Consider the following 19035-nt stretch of genomic DNA (forward strand, 5'->3'; position numbering starts at 1 on the left):
ATATGAAACAGTCCTTACCCTCAAAGAGGGCAGGTGAAGACTTTGAGCTATAGCAACTTGTGGAAGTGTGGGGGAAAGACCACAGTGATGAAATAACAGCTTTCTCAAGACAGTTATCTTATCTGTAAGAGCGGATTAGACATTCTGTGCTTGGAAGAATTTGGTACAATGAATGGGCATATTTCAGAGGCAAAGTTAAGGATGTAAGGAAAAATATACTAATAATTAGAGTTTTCCCCAAGTGTTAATGGTTGCCTGGGAGAACCTGAGAGATGTCTTTTTTTTTTTTGAGTGTGACATCTTTAAGTAAAGACTGAGTGACCACTTATGAGATAGGAAGATGATTCTAGTTCAGGTGTAGGTTGCACTTACATAGCTACTGATATCTCTTCCATCTATGTGATTCTGTGAATAATAGCTGCTGCTTATCTAATATTTTATAGTTTGCAAAGACTTTTACATACATTATCTCATTTGAGATCATATATGATCTCATCTCATTCCTTGAAGAAATATTCTGGGTGGAGGTGGGCTGCTTAATTCCCAGCTGTGATGGAGAGAGAGCTCAATGTTCTCTTAGGCCAGGTTTACAAGTGACAAGTGGAGTAAAAGATCAAAGCAATTGCATGGGCAAGTCAGAATCTAAGTATTTTTTTCTCTCTTATCTGGATATTTCAGGTGCAATTATTTTTGGTAAAGATTATCCAGATGTAATGATTTCAATAATCTTTTTTATATATAAATATATATAATAGAGCTTTGGGGTTTATATAAGTATGTTTCTTATAGGAGGCAAAGCAGTGAATCTGGACACAGAGGACTTGGGTTCAAATCCTGTCTGTATGATCTTGGGAAAGTCATTTAACCTCTTTGAGTTTCATTTTCCTCTGAGGGGATTGAATTAAATGGTTTCAGAACTCTCTTCCACTTCATTATCATCATCCCCATCATCAATGCTAGCATAACTTATCTACATCTCTATACAGTTTGCTAAGTGCTTTACAAACACTTTCATTTTATCCTTTCATTGACCCTGGAAAGAAGGTGCTATTATTATTCCTATTTTATAGTTAAGGAAACTGAGGCAAGAGAGGGTTCAAATGACATATCCAGGGTCACATGGCTAGTGTCTGATTCCTCCTGACTCTGGGTCCAGCATTTTTTTAGACAGATCTGCCTCTAGATTTAGGATCCAATTAATATTCCCCTTAGATATTTCAGCTTGCTGTGGTCATTAGACAAAATCTTTCTGTTCTACAGTCTGAACGGTAGTAAGCTTTGGAGTTTCCATGCTTTGCTTCCTTGAGAAGATTTTTCTGTTCTGTTGTTCAGTCTTCCTCAGGGAGTCTGTGGGTGGCTTTACTGGAATTTCTATTGGATAGTGATATCCTATGTAGTATGTACCTCATGCAGACATACTTATTTTCTTCTGTTTCTGTTTGCTCATTCCTTTTACCTTAGGACAGTGCCTGGCATATAGTAGGTATTTAATAAATACTTGATTTGACCTAAACTCTTGCTTTATGGGGGGGTGGGGGTGGAGAAGCTAGGGATGGATTGAAAGGGGAGGGGGGGGAGAAAGAGATTTCCATGACACTGTTCCCTCCTGGTTTTCCTTCTACCTTTCTGGCTATTTCTTCTTAGTTTGCTGTGCCAGATCTTTTCAAGTCATCATTGATCACGATGGGTGTCCCCTAAAATCTGTCCTAGACTCTCTTCTCCCTCAAGTATTTCACTTGATAATCTCATCAGCTTCCATGGATTCAAGCATCTTCTCTGTTCTGATGATTCTCAGATCTGTTTGTCCAGTCCTGTCTTCTCACCTGACCTCCGGTTTTCTTTCTCCAACTACCTATTGGACATCTTGAACCAGATTTCCCATATATATTCTAAGCTGTACAAAATTGAATTCATTTGCTTCAGCCCAGACCCTCCCCTCCTCTGACACTGCCACTACCCTGATGTGGACCTTCGTTACCTGATATTTAGACTATTGCAGAAATACTCTTCAGATTGGTCTCCCTGCCTCAAATCTCTCCCTGTTCCAGTCCACTCTTCACTTGACTGTCAAAGTAATCTTCCTAAAATGCAGTTCTGACCATGTCCCCTCCGTATTCAATAAACTCCATTAGTTCCATATTAATTCCAGGATCAAATATAAAATCCTCTGTTTGGCATTCAAAGTTCTTCATAAGCTGGCCATCTTCTACCTTTTCTAGTCTTCTTAGACCTTGCTACCGCACTGATAGTAAATTGTTTAACTTGAAAAGGCTACAAGCCAATACTAAAGTGGAGGGAGAGTTGGTATATGATTTTTTTTGTTTGCAGGTGATTGTGTACTCAGTGCAACCTCTGAAGCTGAGATGTAACAAAATATATGTTGATTCTCTGCCTCTTGTGCTAATTTTGGCCTAATGTACATTTGTCTAAAAGATGATTTTATGGAGAACTTGTACAAGGCAAGTAAGTTCTCACATGGTGGTCAGAAGAAGCCATAGAAGGACATTCTCAAGGTCTCTTTGAAGAACTTTGGAGTTGATTGTGTGACATGGGAGATGCTGGTGCAGGACTAACCAGCTCGACATGCCCACATCAAAGAAGGCACTGTGCTCTAGGAACAAAGCAGAATTTCAGTAGCTCAAAAGAGCTATTTAGAGACATGTTCATATGGATTCTTTATGTCCTGCCAGTGGTAGAGCTTTCTGAGCTCATACGAGTCTGATTAGCCACTGTCAGACGCACTGTTACCTGACCCCGACACAATGATGTCATTTTGGTCCTCTTCAAGAATTCAGGCCAACAACCAACCAACACCTTGTTCCCTTCCTTGTACTCTGTGATCCAGTGACCCCAGCCTCCTTGCTGTTCCTCTAACAAGACTCTATCTTCTGACTCCCTGCATTTTGACTGGCTGGCTCCCATTCCTCAAATTCTCTTTCCTCATCTGCATTCCTGGCTTCCTTCAAACCCTAACTAAAATCCCACTTTCTACAAGAAGCCTTTCCTGATCCCCATTAATGCTGGTTGCATCTCTCTAAGATTATCTCCAATTTATCTTAAAATATATGTTATTTATACATAGTTGTTTGCATGTTTTCTCTCCCACTAGACTGTGAACTCTTTGAGAGCAGGCTGTCTTTTACTTTTCTTCATATCCCTAGAACTTAGTATAGGTCTTGGCATATGGTGGGTACTTAATACATGCTTGGCCACTTGATGTGTGTATCTGTATAGATGTATTTTGATTGGGAGCAGACGTAGAGAGATGAGTGGCTAGCTAGATATTTAAAGAAAGACATTGACAAAATAAAGCATTTCTGAAAAAAGTATGACCAAGTTTGAGAGAGGCCCAGTGATGAATGGCATCTGAGGGTCAACTGGAAGAATGAAGGGTGTTTGACCTGAAGGAAAGAAGGACTGGTGCCTGGGGTGGGGGTGGGGAGACAAGACCAGTTTAGGGTCTTTAAATATTTGAAGAGCCATGGGGAAGAAAAAGGATTAAAACTTGGTTCTGCTTAGTTTCAAGAGTATAGAATGAGGAAAAATGGGTAAAAGTTCAAGATGTCGTTTTAGGCCTTACGTAATCATAGAATCATCCACATAGGCCTGAAAGGTTCTTCAGAGCTCATACAATCTAATTCTCTCACTTAACAGATGAGAAATAGCACCAGGGAAGTAAGGTGATTTGCCGAAGGTCATATATGTAACAAGTATCAGAGAGGGGTTTGAGCCTAAGTTTTCAGATTTCCGAACCAGTACTCTGTCCACTTACCAGTCTGCTTCTAAGAAAACTTCCTAGAACAGATGGTTATAAAAGAGCAGAGGAACTGCCCAGAAGTTGGGAGTTCCTCAGGAACTCACCACTAGAAGCACCCCCCCCCCGGCAAAGTTATGTGTTCAGTTTGTTGGGAGAATTATACAGGGGATTCCTACTTGTGTGTGTATTGAATTAAATGACTTTTGGGGTCTCTTCCAACTCTAAGATTCTGAGAGAGATTGTCCACTTGGAACAATCCAGTGAGTGCTTAGGTGTGTTATAGAGGGAAGGATTTTGGGAAACATTGTCATTGGGATGTTGGCAAAGGCAAACTGTGGTCCTAGGAGGAGGGAAAAGCTATCAAATTCAGTGTTCTGTACAACCTCACAAAGTCCGGCTTTTCTAGTAGCAGAGAAACATCTTCCTACTGCCTCATGTTTTAAATGCCCAGAATGTTAATTTATGCTATCACCAAGTGGCTAGGAATGGACTTGAACGAGTCATGCAAATCAGTAATGTTCTTAGTCCATTTTTTTTTCTGTTAAAGGCTGTGGAGGTGGGGAATATGTTTCTTTGGTGGGGTTTCCCCCTTTGTCTCTGGGAAAGAACATGCTCTCGGGAGAAGATGCTGCAGAACATTCTGCACAGAGTTTAAATGAGGCTTCAAATGCCACCCAAATCAAGGACAGCTACAGATCCACTTTTCTGAAGCCAGATCCCAGCTCTTCACTAAGAGAAATGGGTCATAAAACTGGTGCCAAGCAGGATTCCCAAGCTCCTTTTGAATAATCTGTCTTCTCTGCAGGTATCCTAAAATGATTAAGCAGCTGGCTTATATTTAATAATGCAGAAGTGTCCACAGCCAGGCACGTATTATTGAATTGAGCTCTGTACCTAAGGAGTTGGTATTGAAGTGCATATAAAAAGCCAGTCAGGAGATTAATCAAATCACATAGCACTGCGTAACCCAAATGTTTTTTTTTTCCTCCTATATTAGCGGCTGCCTTGTGAAATATTAATTTAAGGCCCGCTGGTGGATCATATTTCCTGTTGAATTGCTCCTTTTTATTTTAATGGTTGAGGTCATGGGATCTGCACTAAAGCCCTGCAATAAATGTATCTGACTCTGATTCCTTCCTCCACCCCCTCTAGAGCACCCTGATAGCACTGTCTCTCTAGAGAGGGCCTCCCTGGATTTTGAGCTCCATGGTAAATTCTTGTTTGCTGTTTTAGTCCTAGTCCTTAAAATGAAATCCCATTTCATATCTCTTGTCAACTCAGCAGCCCTTTGTATTTGTCTTTTAAAAATAATATCAGCCAGCCCTTAAATTTTCCATTTAGAATTCAAGACATTTCATCGAGCATTTTTTAATCTTAAAAATTGATTATCTTTTGTTTTCATATCACCCTCCTTTCCAGATATATCCCTCCTCCCCTTCTTAGAGAGCCATTCCTTGTAACAGAATAAAAAAAAAAGAAAAGGGAGAGGGGGAGAGGAAAAGAAAAGTGACTGAGTTGGTATACGCAATGTTTCATACTCTTTGCCTTTTGTTTCTTGAAGAAATGAAGGTGTATTTTGTCTTCTTTGGGGCTAAGCTTACCTATTATAAGTAGATAATATTATTTAAGTTCATTTGTGGTTGTTCTTTCCATTTATACTGTTGTATATAAATATTTTTCTGATCCTGTATTTTTCCTCTTTGTAACAGTCTATCCCCCACTTCTCCATATTCTTCATTGTTTTACAAGGCATTCATATTCCATTACACTCGTTTCCTCAATATTCCTCAATATCTATTGTCTTGAAAAAAACCATTTATTTAAATTTGTATTGATGTCTCTTGTTGTTGCTTCTCCTTTCCCCTGCACATCCCTCCCCACTCCTTCCTCACCCAGAAAGTCATCCCATAGAATGATGAATAAAACATGGAAAAATGGAAACAAAAGTTCAGCAAAGCCAGTGGCCACAAGTCTGACATTATGTGTATAACATTCCACACCCTTGGGCACATTCTCATTTCTCTTGTTTAGGCCCCGCTTAGACAATGTAATTTCACAGCTTTCAGTTTCTTTGTTTTTGTTTGTTTTCTTCCTCCTTTCTGTTATGTTGCTACCATTTTGCATATTGTTCTTCTGCTGGGCTTGCTTCATGTTACTTCTCTCTCTTTAGGAGCTAAGCTCCTTGGGGAAGGGGCACTAAGCCATTTGCCTTTGTGTCTTCTTCACCATGCCTAGCACTTAGTAAGAGCTTAATAAATGCTTGTTTGGTTCTTATAAGTCTCCCCAAGTTTCTCTGTATTCACCATATTCGTTGTTTCTTAGAGCATATTCATGTACCACGACTTGTTTTTGTTGTTGTTTTTCACCTCTGTTTGACTTTTTGTGACCCCATTTGGGGTTTTCTTGGCAAAGATACTGGAGTAGTTTGTCATTTCTTTCTCCAGCTCATTTTACAGATGAGTAAACTGAGGAAAACAGGATTAAGTGACTTGCCCAAGGTCACATAGCTAGTCTAAGACTGGATTTGAACTCAGGTCTTCCTACCTCCAGGCCCAGCACTCTATCCACTGTGCCACCTAACTGCCGCAAACTTGTTTAGCCATTCCTCAATTTTCTTTCCAATTCACTGTAGGTGTTTACTTTTCCCCCTCCTTAATCTTTTAAAAAAAAAAAAGAAAGAAAAATTAAATTTTCTTTTTAGCTCTAAATTCCTTCTTAACCACCATCCCCTTGTCTTCCTAGCGAGAAAGCTAGAAAAACAAAAACCTTTATAAACAATTGTCACATTGTGTCCCCCTGCCCCCTCCCCCCCAAATGCTTCAGTCTACACTCTCTCTGGAGATGAGTAGAATGTTTCAATCATGAGTCCTTCACAATAATGGTTCATCACTGTATTCCTAAATCTTTCAAAGTTTTTTGTCTTGATAATATTGTTGTTATTGTACGAATTGTTCTACTGAAACTCAGCTCACTTCACTTTGCATAGTCTTCCTATTTTTGTCTGAAACTATCTCTTTTCATTGTTTCTAACAGCACAATAGTATTCCATCACATTTATGTATCATAACTTGTTCAGCCATTTCCCGGTTGATAGGCATTCCCTCAGTTTCCAGTTCTTTGCTACCAGGAAAAGAGCTGCTATCAGTAAAGGACATATGGGTCCTTTTCCTATTTCTTTCATCTCTTTGGGCTACATACCTAGTCGAGGTGTCACTGGGTTAAAGGATATCCACAGTTTCATAGCTTTTTTGGGTATATTTCCAAATGGATTTCCTGAATGCCAGGACTAGCTCATGGCTCCACTGACAGTGCATGAGCATACCTGTTTTCCCACTGTCCCTCCTGTGTGTTATTTTCCTTTTCTGTCATTTTTAGCATCTACTTTCTGCAGTCATTTATCACATGCCTGTTATGTGCAGAGCAGTGTCCCAGGTGTTAGATATACAGAGACAAAAAAATGGCAACAAACTCTGTCTCCGAGGAGTTTCCATTGGATCAGGGAAAATATTTGAAGACCATTTGAATGAATGCTTAATCTAATTGTTCTTTGTTTTAAATAGTTTTCTCTTTGGGGCTTAATTTTCAGGTGTGAGAGATTTCTTTGGTTGGGTTGGGTATTGCCATCTTGATAACCAGGTTGAGATTCAACTTTCTGGTGGGATGTTATGCAGTGCATAGGTGGCATTGCCAGCATACCCAAATGCATCAGCTCCTGAGAGTTCTGGGGAAATGTGTGTGTTTCAGAGGGCAATGCAAAAGCCTGGTGCTGATGTAGAGATGAAAGCTTTTAACATGGAGATAGGATTAAATGAAAAGGTCAGGGAGACATTTTTTCATTTCAGTTCTCAGGGAAGGATTTTGAGTGAGAAATGCAAAATGTTTTTTTCCTTGGGAGTGGGCATGGGTTATTGCCAGGGCTGACTAAGATTTCCCTGTTTCTATTCTATAATCATCTCCAGCATAAGTACCTATTGTCTCCTGAAGTAGAATCCCCGAGGCCCTCAAGGACGGGGAGCATTTTCAGTTTTTCTTTTTGTCCCCTGTGCTGTGCTTTGTCCTGGCAAAGGAAGCACTGAGTTACAATAAAGGCTTGTTGATTGATTGATAGAGCTCAAATGGAAAGGTTGGTTTCTTAGAGACGTGGCCCAAGGAAATATGTCCCTAGAAAGGGTCCTGATAGAATGGGAGGAAAATACCAAATTCTCTCAGAACTTAGCCTTTCAAACTAGATAACAACATTTTCAAGTTAATCCCATGACACTTTCCTATGTACTTGGTTGCCTGCCTGTGCTTTCCTCCAAATAATATTCCCTTTCCAAGGGGTGTTAACTCTGTCAACTAATACTTGAAATACTTCATTAAATCAATAAAGCATCAGGTTGCTAAGCATCTACTTAGAGAGGGAGTTTGCATACATTCAGGCTAATATTATTATTATTTTGTGGGGGGGCACCATGTTATGTGTTAAGTGGGATTAAAAAAAAAAAAACATTGACAGATCTATGCCTTATACCTCTTCCCCCCAGGGCCTAGAACTGTGCAGGCACACAGTAGGTATTTAAGAAATCTTTGTTGAATGAAGACAGTGGGTGAATAGTTAACAGAATCATCAAACAGACTGCTTATTGGATGAAGTTTGTTAGGAAAAAGGAGGAAAGTGATCAGGCCATTACCAGAGGATTAGGTGTGCTTGTGCCTTTGAAGACAAAAGGGCATGAAACCAAAGATGGAGAGAAAGAAGAAGCTAAGAGAGGGCAGCATAAGCTTTGGAGCAAGGATGACAGGATTCTGAATCTCTTTGTTGGTGATAGACCAGATTGGGTCCTTCAAAGCTATCCTGTTGTGGCTTTAATTTATGACATGGATGCGATGTAGCAAACCTGTCCAAATGGTCTATGTGTGAATGTTTTCTTTTTTTCTTCTCCTATTAAATCAGAGACAATATGCTGTAAAGCCTCTCAGTAGGAGAAGACACAACAAAGGAGTGGCTTTTGATCATCTCCATATGCTTTCTCAAGATGGATTTTTGTAATTCCTCCCAGGGAATGTTTCCTCCACCACTGGTCCCTGTTTTGTTTGCCATTGTTCCTGGAGAAGGACACATACTGTTTGTGGTCAGTTGCTTCCCTGACTTTCCCCTTTGCATGAGTTTCAAGCTGTCGGGGGAAATCAGAGCTTTCAACCCCAAGGAAGAAAAATAGCACTTCTCCCTTCCTGCCCTGCTTACAACAGAATTTAGTGGTGGTTGTAGCTGCAGTACAAATTGCGTGGATTATGATTCCTTTCTCCCTTCTTCCTCTCTGGGATTTGTTGCTCCAAATAGAGATGTTAGAATAGAAGTACTAAAGATTTTATGGGAGACAATAGAATTCTTTTGACTTTACTATTCCTAATTTATGTCTGTTGGGGCAGGAAAGTTGAATTAGGCAGCAAACTTGTGTGTAGGTTAAGGAACTGAAAATGAAAGAAAAAGATAAACTTCAATAAAGAGGCTCTAGAAAAGATTGACTGATTTAAATTTTTCTTAAATTACTATAGTGTTTCATGCTAGGATCATAAATGAATAGATTATTCATTTAGTACAGTTGGAATGACCCTTACAGGACCACCCCCAATGGTGGGATATAGTACAAAGAGCACTTGACCACCCTTCAGTATCCTGAAACACAGACCTCCACATATAGATCTGTGAAAATCTAGACCCTAGCCCTCTGTCTCTGGATAAGTGAATTCTCTCATCTTTGCAGGCCTAATCCTAGGGCTCAACCCAGTTGAGTGATAACTGAGATATGTGCAAATTAGTCCACTATATCTGGCTGGACCTAGGCCCCAGACCATCTCAGCATCTGTCTGCCATCCTTCCCTACCATATGCCTTTCTGCCTCCCTGGAACAAAACACTGCTTTCTTATCATGTTCTCTTATATGTGTTGTCTTGAAGCTCCTTGAGGAAGCTACAGCTTCTTTTTGTTTGTTTGTTTGCAAGACAATTGGGGTTAAGTGACTTGCCCAGGGTCACACAGCTAGTAAGTGACTACTTCTTTTAAAAATATATTCCCAGGGCAGCTAGGTGACAGTGGATAGAGCACCGTCCCTGAAGTCAGGAGTACCTGAGTTCAAATGTGGCCTCAGACCAAACACTTGACACTTACTAGCTGTGTGACCGTGGGCAAGTCACTTAACCCCAATTGCCTTAAAAAAATATACACACACACACACACACACACACACACACACATATGTATTCCCATTGGGGCAGCTAGGTGGCACAGTGGATAGAGCACTGGCCCTGAAGTCAGGAGGACCTGAGTTCAAATCTGGCCTCAGACCAAACACTTGTCACTAACTGTGTGACCCTGGGCGAGTCACTTAACCCCAATTGCCTAATTAAATATATATGTATGCATGTGTGTGTGTGTGTGTATACATACATATATATATGTATATTTATACACACACATACATACATTTTTTATATATATATATATATATGTATATATATATAGATATATGTATATATATATATATATATATACATATATATATATATATATATATTTTCCCATCTAAGACATCTCCAAAGGCCTCATGATAGAAAATGCTATCCACATCCAAAGAAAGAGCTACAGAGTTTGAATGCAGATGGAAGCATATATTTGCTATTTTTTTTCTTCTGTTAAGTTTTGTTTCCTCTTTCTGGTGGTTCCTCTTATTGGCTCTAATTCTTCCTTACAACATCACTAATGTGAAAATGTGTTTAATAGGAATGTATATGTATAGCCTATATCAGATTGTGTGCTATTGTGGGGAGGGAGGGGGAGAAAAATTTAAAACTCAAAAGTGTATAGAAGTGATTGTTGATAAATCAAAATAAATTAATAAAGTTTAAAAAATTAAAATATATTCCCAGTACTTAGCACAGTAATTGACATCCAGGAAAGTCATCTCTTATTAAATGCTGTCTTTTTTTCATTCATTCATTTGCTGTCAGAGAACTTGATTCAGAGGTTGGCCATGCTCCTTATTTGTGTGATCTTGAGCATGTCACTTTCTTTTGGAGTGCCTCAGTTTCCTCATATGTAATGTGAAGACAAGCTTTTAGATCCCTTTAGTTCTGAAATATGTTGTGGTGGTGGTGGTAGTGTCATGTCAGACTCTTCATGACCCCATTTGGGGTTTTCTTGGCAAAGATACTGGAGTGGTTTGCCATTTCCCTCTCCAGCTTATTTTACTGATGAGGAACTGAGGCAAATAGGGACACAGCTAGGAAGGGTCTGAGGCCAGATTTGAAAGGGAAGAGAGGAAGAAGTAGGAGAGAAAATGAATGCTTCTTAATTGAAAAATTAAAATAAAATCAAAGTTACATTTAAAAGAAAAGAGGGAAGGATTTGTGTATTTATTTGAGAATGGGGTGAATGGATAGACGCCTGAACCAGTGGCTGGAAGGATTTTTAGAAGTATCCGTGTCAGAAAGAGGGTCTGGAAGGCCTTTTACGTGGAATCTTTGTGACTTCTGTGTCACTCAGACCATGGGTAGCTCCTGTGGAGCTGGAGGAAGCAGGCCAAGGCTGAGTTGGCTGAGCTCAGCAACCCTTGGATTCCTATCCAGCCACTGAGAAATGTCAGTCTGGTGAGACTATGAGAAATCCCAGCTGACATCTGGAATAGAGTGTAAACCTTCATGACTGGGCTGTAGCTCCTCTTCTGGGCAACTGAGCAGCCAAAGACTTCTTACAACAGTATTGCTCCCCTGGGGCCTGCTAGGAAATATTTGGTTTAATTAAAGGAACATTTTTTCATCTCTTCTAGGTATTATTTGATCTTAGACTTATTGCTTTTGATTCATCCAGGAAAGTACCCCTCTTTATTCCCATGTTTGATGTGGGCTTTCTCTTTTTCTCCCCCTTTATCCTCCACCCCCAAGCAGCTTTTCTAAGCAGCCAGCCTCCAGCCTTTCAGTCTCTGTGTTGAGCATGATTTTAGCCGGGCTTTACTGAAGGTCACATATGTTAGTGTGCAAAGAAAAAATAGCAGAACAAAGACAGGAGCCCAGTTTCTTCTGCTCTGCCCTTCTGTGACCCTAGGCACAGTTTAGCGGCTCAGTTTTCTATTTGTGAAATGAGTAGGTTGGACTAGATGCCCTATAAGGTTGCTTCTTGCTCTCATGTTCTGTGCTGTTAGTTCTTTCTAGCTCTACCATTCCGTTATCCATGTGCAAATAGGTCCTGAGGTCCTGTGATTCTTTAATTCCTATTGCTGTGGGATATTTAGCTGGTTAGTTAGGGCCCTTCCTTTTGGACTTGTATAATAGGAATCCTATCTATTGTACTCTGTCCTCCCAGAAAGGGTATGAAGAATGAGCTACCATTTGTAAAAAGTTCCATGAAAAGTCTCTTGAAAGAATTCTTGAATAGATCATCAGTGCATTGGTTTGGTAAACTTGCTATTGTATTCCTGGTTCATTGTCGTCTCTGAGAATCTATTATTTGATCAACTTGATGCTAAAAGTAGAGGTGTCTTCTTCATCCCTTTCCTATAGAAAGATTGCTTATTTACCTAGAACTTGTGATATTCACCTGAATATGTATTAATGAAACGATCATTCACCAATTTATATGCCTGAGATCAATAAGGGAGCAAAATATTCTTTTCATCAGTGGAAATTTGTAAAAGCCAGGATCATTTGCTGTGAGCTACTCTTCTCCCTTTGGGATCTACGCAAACAGTCTCCATTCAAGGAAAAGCCTTCAGACACAGAAGCACAGTGATTCATTGGTTCATTCTTTTAACAAACTTTTCACTCATCAGCCACTAGAGAGAAGGCCCTGTGCTAGGTTAGGGGAATACACAGACTAAGAAGACATTAGTCATTGCCCCCTACGAATAGGGAGCCTAATTGAAGAGCCTGAATGCATGGAATTGTAGCATAATGCAGTAGTCAGTATGATGGTGTCACTTTTGGTTTGTTGGCAAATAGTTGGCATTGCCAGCATACAGACTCGGGGAGTCCATCATGGACAGCCTCTCTGTTACAGTATTTTATGCCATCATTTAGTCCTGCTTTTCCAACAAGCTGAGATGAACAGCTCTAGCCACAAGAGCCAGCTGGCTTTGTAGCATCCAACAAAGCACTTATTGGTGGTTGAAGTTGCAGAGCTATAGAGGCTGTGGTACTACTGTTGCCTAACCACTACTACCACCACCCGTAGCCCCAGCCCCTTTTGTGCCCTCACTCATCTGTATGATGTCTCAGGCAAGCATCCTTTCATGGAAGAGTTTCCTCCTGGCATTCTTCCCAGCCACACATAAAGTGACAGTCAGGTAGCTTCTGCACTGCTGCTATTCCTGCCCATGTCCTTCTTGCAGAGGCCAGAACTGTAATGCTTCCATAGATATGGAAGAGGAGTAAGCCCTGAGTGAGATTTAAGAGGTAGGCATGCCTTCTGTCCCTTCTGGTCCAGGTTCCCCAGGCCACACAAACCGCCCAAGTCTTTGGCTGCGTTTTGAATGTGGATGCCTATGCCACTTCCAAGCCTTGGGAAAACACTTGGGAATCTGGAACACTTGTTTTTAGAAGTTGCTTCTTCATTGGCTAGTGCACAATACAAACAAATTAATATAACCTTGACCCCCTTTCCTTGGGTTGGGGGAGAGGAATAAAAAACAATTTGAAACTACCCTAGCCTGGCTGAGGAGCCTGGCTTCTATCACAGAGCAAATGTCTCTGGGCCTCAGTCCCCCCATCTGTAAAATGGGAAGAATTGATTTAAAAGATCCCTGAATTCCTTTTCTCATCTTACATTTTATGACTCTGTTTCTACTTGGTAGGTAACTATTTATATTTATTCAGTCCTTTACAGTTACAAAATGGTTTCCTTACATAAACTTTATGAGACAGAAATGACAAAAATCATCCCTTTTTTCCAAAAGAGGAAACTCAGGGTTTCTTTAAAGGAACCAGTTCCAAAGGGACAGTTTGGTCTCTGAGCACCAGTGCCAACACAAAGACTCTACTAACCATGGATTTATGTTCTGTCATGCAGGCCCTTCCCCTCAGAAGAGACCACAGAGAATGACGATGATGTATATCGGAGTTTGGAGGAGTTGGCTGAGTAAGTAACTGGAGGAGGAGAAAAAAGGAGGAGGAACAGAGTTTCACTTTTTTGTTTCCTCCTTGTCACTTTGAAATATTGCTGTCAAACTCAATGCAGAATTTGTTCCTTTGATGACAGTGCCTGGAGATTTTTGTACTTTTGTAATCGCCCCCATTTTCCCATTGAAGAGCACTGGGACACATAAATTCTAATAGATCTCAATTTATGGATTTCTCAATAGAGGGTAATTGGGAGCCAAGGCCTTAGGGATAACTTTCTTAACATTAAATTCCCCTCTAAATACCACAGGTTACATAGAACCTCTTGTAATTGAAATAGAAGTTGGCTCAAGCCCCTCACCTTTGCAAGCTATTACAATAGTTAGAAGTGATGGTGCAGATGGGGACTGAGCTTCCTCTAGGTCAGAAGTCTGGAATGTCTAACAGCTTATCCTGTGTGAGTGAGTTCTGGAATGTTCATACAGGTTTAAGCAGAGTCAGGGGTTTTCTGGTATCTGACAGCCTGCAGGAACATATCTGCAGTGTCATCCAGCCCCATTCCAACCTGTGGCTCCTTTTAATCCCATGACTGCTGCTCTCTTCTGTCCAGAAAGTCACCATGACTGGCCTCCCTGGGTATCATCCAGCTCCTCTGGGGAAATATATGATGAATAAGACATAGTCACTGGCTTTCACAGTCCTTCATTATGGAAATGAATGGGTGGAGAGTTACAGCTTAAAAAGGCTTCAGAGGTCATCTAGCCCAGCCCCTCCCCACCATTTTATCAATGAGGACATTGAGGTTCAGAAGTGTGAAGTGACCTGCCCAACATCACAAAGATAAGAAAGTAGCAGAACTCTGCTGAATCTAAAGTCTTCTTTCCACTGCAGCATGATGCCTTTCAAGAATCATAGAGCAAATGTCTCTGGGTCTCTGTCTCCCCATCTGTAAAATGGGAAGAACTGATTTGAAAGATCCCTGAGTTCCTTTTCAGGTCTTACATCTTATGGCTCTGTGTTTTAACTTGATAGTGACTGTTTACATTTATTCACTCCCGTGTAGTTGCAAAATGCTTTCGTTTACACAAACCTTATGATATAATAGATGAAGAGAATCATTTCCTTTTTCCAAAAGAGGAAACTCAGGCCCAGGGATGTAAGGTAATTTTCAGAGGGCCACATAGCAAGACTGATTTATGTTTCCCATAATCTGACAAGTGGTAGCTGCATCAGGATGGAACGCAGTTCTCCCTCCCCCTGGTTGTGCCAGCTGGCCCCCAAGGAGCCGCCCTAGAGGCATTGAAACATTGGGGACGTGGATTAAGGTGGACAATGGCTAGCTCCCCTCCCCCTCTTGAGGTACACCTTCTCATCTCACATAGATTTTCTGGTCTGAATGTCTAATCTGGCAATTGTATCTCAATCTCAGCCTCTTGGATTTTGCTGCTCCACAGAAACTCTGGCTCTAGCCTGACCTTGCTTTTTTGCTTACATATGTTTCCTTCCCAACTTTGATCCTTTTCCTCTGCCCCAGGTGGAGATGACTGTTCCCTGACTTGGGAGTTTGTCCAGTCTCTTGCATCTGTTAATTCTGCTTTGGGTAGGATATGACAGTTAATGGCAAAACCTGGGCTAGTCTACTCATCCCTTGATTCCTCACTCAGAACATGCCTAATGCTACTGTGCGTGAGGCAGTTTGTTACATTGGATAGAATGCTGGGCTTGGAGTCAGGAAGATCTGAGTTCAAATGTTGACTTAGACTTTTATTCTTTGTGACCTTGGGAAAGTCACTTTCCCATTTTTGGGCCTCCATTTCCTCATCTGTAAAAATGAGGAGATTGGACTCCTTGGTCTTTAGAGTTTCTTCTGGCTATTATCTATGATCCTGTGAGACATGAGAACATCTGGTATAGAGTGCTTTGTAGGCTAGACAGAAAGCACTGGGGAGAGACCAGCAAAGATTGTGATGGGTCATAAAAAGAGGCACTGGTGTCCTGGGAAAAGAGTGATTGTATCTTCTTCACACCTGGTTTTAGAGACTCACAGCTGTGCTATTCTGGGTAGCCAGCTGCTGGGGCCTCAATCCAGCCTTTGGTTTCATGCCTCCTTACTCTTATATTGAACAATGACTGCAGCCCTGGTCAGCCTCCTTACCTCCTAGTCAATAATGTGAAATTCAGGCAAAGTCATTGTTACAGAAGCCTTGAAAAATTTATCAGTCTCCAACTTGTGCTTATCAACTAGGCTGTTGGGCCAGGTCTTCTTTGTGAGTTCTATCTGTAGCATCTCCCAACCAGGGAATCCAGCACATACATAAATTACTACCAAGAGAGTGGCATGAGTCATCCATAACATTGGACTGGATACCAGTTCTTGGCCAGTACCTGTAACATGAATGTTCCCCATTGAGTTGCTTTTGAGAAGCCAAGATCTCTAGCTTTTGCTTTTTTTTTTTTTTGGTGAGGCAATCAGGGCTAAGTGACTTGCCACACAGCTAGTAAGTGTCATGTGTCTGAGACTAGATTTGAACTCATGTCCTCCTGACTTCAAGGCCAGAGTTCTATCCACTGCGCCACTTAGCTGCCCCGATCTCTAGCTTTTGAAGGGTTTGAAGCTCACCTTAATGGGAAGAATTTGAGCTGTACACCTTGGAGAACTTGTCTGAAGTGAGGAAGGAGAGGAATTTTTTTTTTACCATCTAGGAAATTTGTTGAGTCAGCCTCTTTGCCCTTCCCCCTTGGACACATCAATACCTAAGTATAGGGTCAACTCCCTACCCATGGAGATCAGGTATAACTGCCTTCTCCCCATTCCCCATGATAGATAATTATATGTGTGATGCTAAGGACCTTGGCCTCCTGCTCTTATCTGTTATGTCCCTAGAAGGGCATACCAAGTATGGTGACTTTAACCCAAACTTAAACTTTCCCTGTGTTCCCTGAACTTCACCCTCTCTCCCACTCCTAAACAGAGCTAAATGTCCACAATCCCAGTGTTTGTGCTTTCTTATCCTGTCTGAGAGTTCCTAGTTGGGAAAGAGCCTGTATGTTTTATATATGCTTCTTTGGGTGGTTCTTTGAATCCTGGACCCTAGTATATCAGAGTTAGGTGAGTCCAAACCCTTCATTGTACAGATTGTTAGAGTAAGACCTAGACAAGCAAAGTGACTTCTCTGAGAGCCTATGGAGTATGTTGTTGTTCTTCAGTCATTTCAGTCATGTCCAACTAACTCTTGGTGACCCCATTTCGAGTTTTCTTGGCAAAGATATGGAGTGGTTTGCCATTTCCTTCTCCAACCCATTTTGCAGATGAGGAAACTAAGACAGTAGTAGTTAAAGGCTAGAACCAAGTGTTCTTTGTATAACTCTAGGAAGGCTACTGCTAGCTGCTAGCTCTCTTGATAGAGAAAGAATCATAAACTGTCAGAACACAAAGGGGGTCTTACAATAAGAGCCCAGTAAGGTGAAGTGGAAAGAACTCATGATTTAGAATCAGAAGACCTGGGTTCAAATTCTGGCTCTATTAACTAGTATTAATAACTCTATTAACCTGTGCCATCTTGGGAAAATCACTTCTTTCCAGAACTGTTTACTAGTCTGTAAGCAAATTGGGAGTAGGGATAGAAGATCTCTAAGTTCTCTTTGAGGTATGAATCTTATGATTTGCTGTGAATACAGATTATCTTCAAAATCAGGAAGAGACTTTACAACAAAGAATATCAGGGCTGGGAAGAAACCTGAGAGACCATCTGCTCCTCCCTTTTATAGGCAGACTCTCCTAAAAAGTTAACATTCTTGCTTCTACCTCCTTACCTCTCTATTTCCTTTTCAGTCCCTTGAGATTTGGCTTCTAATTTTATCATTCAAATGAAATGTTCTTTCCAAACATACAGTAATATCTTAATTGTGAAATTCAAAGGTCATGTCTCATTCCTCATTCTTCTTGACCTCTCTGCACCATTTGCCACTGTTGAGCACTGTCATCTCCTAGCTCTTCTCTCCTTCCTGGGTTTTATGCGCTGATCTTTCTTGGCTCTCCTTCCACTTGTGGTTGTTGCTTCTCAGTCTTTTTTTCTAGTTTATTATCTTAGTCCTGTGTATGGGTATTACCCAAGGCCACTATCCTGGTCCGTCTTTCCTTTCTCTTCTCATTCCTTCTCCCCTTTCCCCTTCCCCTGGCTCTTTGACAATTAAAACTCTTTACAATTTGGCTAAAATCTACCTTTCCAGTATTATGACACATGTCTCTCCCTCATGCATTCTACATTCCAGTCAGATTGGACTCCTTCTTCTTACCCATAAATGACATCCCGTATCATCTCCCTGCCTTTGCACAATTTATATTCTCTATGTCTGAAATGCAATTTCTTTTCAACCCTATCTCATATAATCCCTGGTTCCCTAGTAATTCACCTCAAGCACAGTCTCCCACAAAAGTTTATCTGGATCCCCTCCCTCAGTTACTAGTTCCCTTCCTCTCCAAAAAATTACTTGCCATCTTTTTTGTATCTAATTTTCTTTGTACATATTGTTTACCTCCATAAGAATATGAGGTCTTTGAAGGCAGGGCCATTTCTGTTGTATTCTTTGTATCTCCAGTGCCTGAGTAGGTGCTTAATAAATGTCTGTTGAATGAGGCCGACCTAAGGTGAGAGAGCCATCCCTTCCCTTCCCTTATTTTCCATCCCTTCCCTCTTCCCATCCCTACAGAAGGAGCAAGGTCTTAGTAAGCTGAATGTGGTATAAATGTTCAGGCTGATATTGAAGCCCTCCTCACAGATGACTGTACCCAGGGACCTACCAGGATCTTGACTCTGATGTCTTAGAATAATAAATTATTAACCATGAGGATTGCTGCTCATGTTGTGTGTTTTGAGTAACCCTCCAGGCTGTGTCTGGGTCTGTGTGCTTCAAACCCATCTCGGTTTGTTGTGACAATGTTGAGAAAGAATGTGTGTGTGTGTGTGTGTGTGTGTGTGTGTGTGTGTGTGTGTGTACCCAAGTGTGTAAATGATCCTGAACCAAAACATAAAATATAAATACATTTCATATGGGAAAACTATTCTGGGAGATGTGTGGCTTTTGAGCAGTTAAATAATATTATTCCACAACATAAATAGTAAGGCTCCTTAATTCAATGAGTTCCTTATGACTGCAGTTACTGCAAAAGTAAATCATAAATTATA

General features: G+C 40.8%; 1 protein-coding gene across 6 annotated transcripts in view; it reads left to right on the forward strand.

Annotated features, from left to right (window-relative positions):
* VAV2 (vav guanine nucleotide exchange factor 2) overlaps nucleotides 1-19035 on the forward strand; it is a 456873-nt gene that overhangs the window by 301814 nt on the left and 136024 nt on the right. For all 6 annotated transcript variants that reach the window (XM_078149967.1, XM_020981940.2, XM_078149968.1 and 3 more), the window contains exon 4: nucleotides 13800-13868. In XM_078149967.1, coding sequence (XP_078006093.1) covers nucleotides 13800-13868 — 69 coding nt within the window. The remainder of the gene's footprint in view (nucleotides 1-13799; nucleotides 13869-19035) is intronic.

The sequence above is a fragment of the Phascolarctos cinereus genome, unplaced genomic scaffold (assembly GCF_003287225.1).
Source record: "Phascolarctos cinereus isolate Bilbo 61053 unplaced genomic scaffold, phaCin_HiC Scaffold_2;HRSCAF=192, whole genome shotgun sequence".
NCBI lineage: Eukaryota > Metazoa > Chordata > Mammalia > Diprotodontia > Phascolarctidae > Phascolarctos > Phascolarctos cinereus.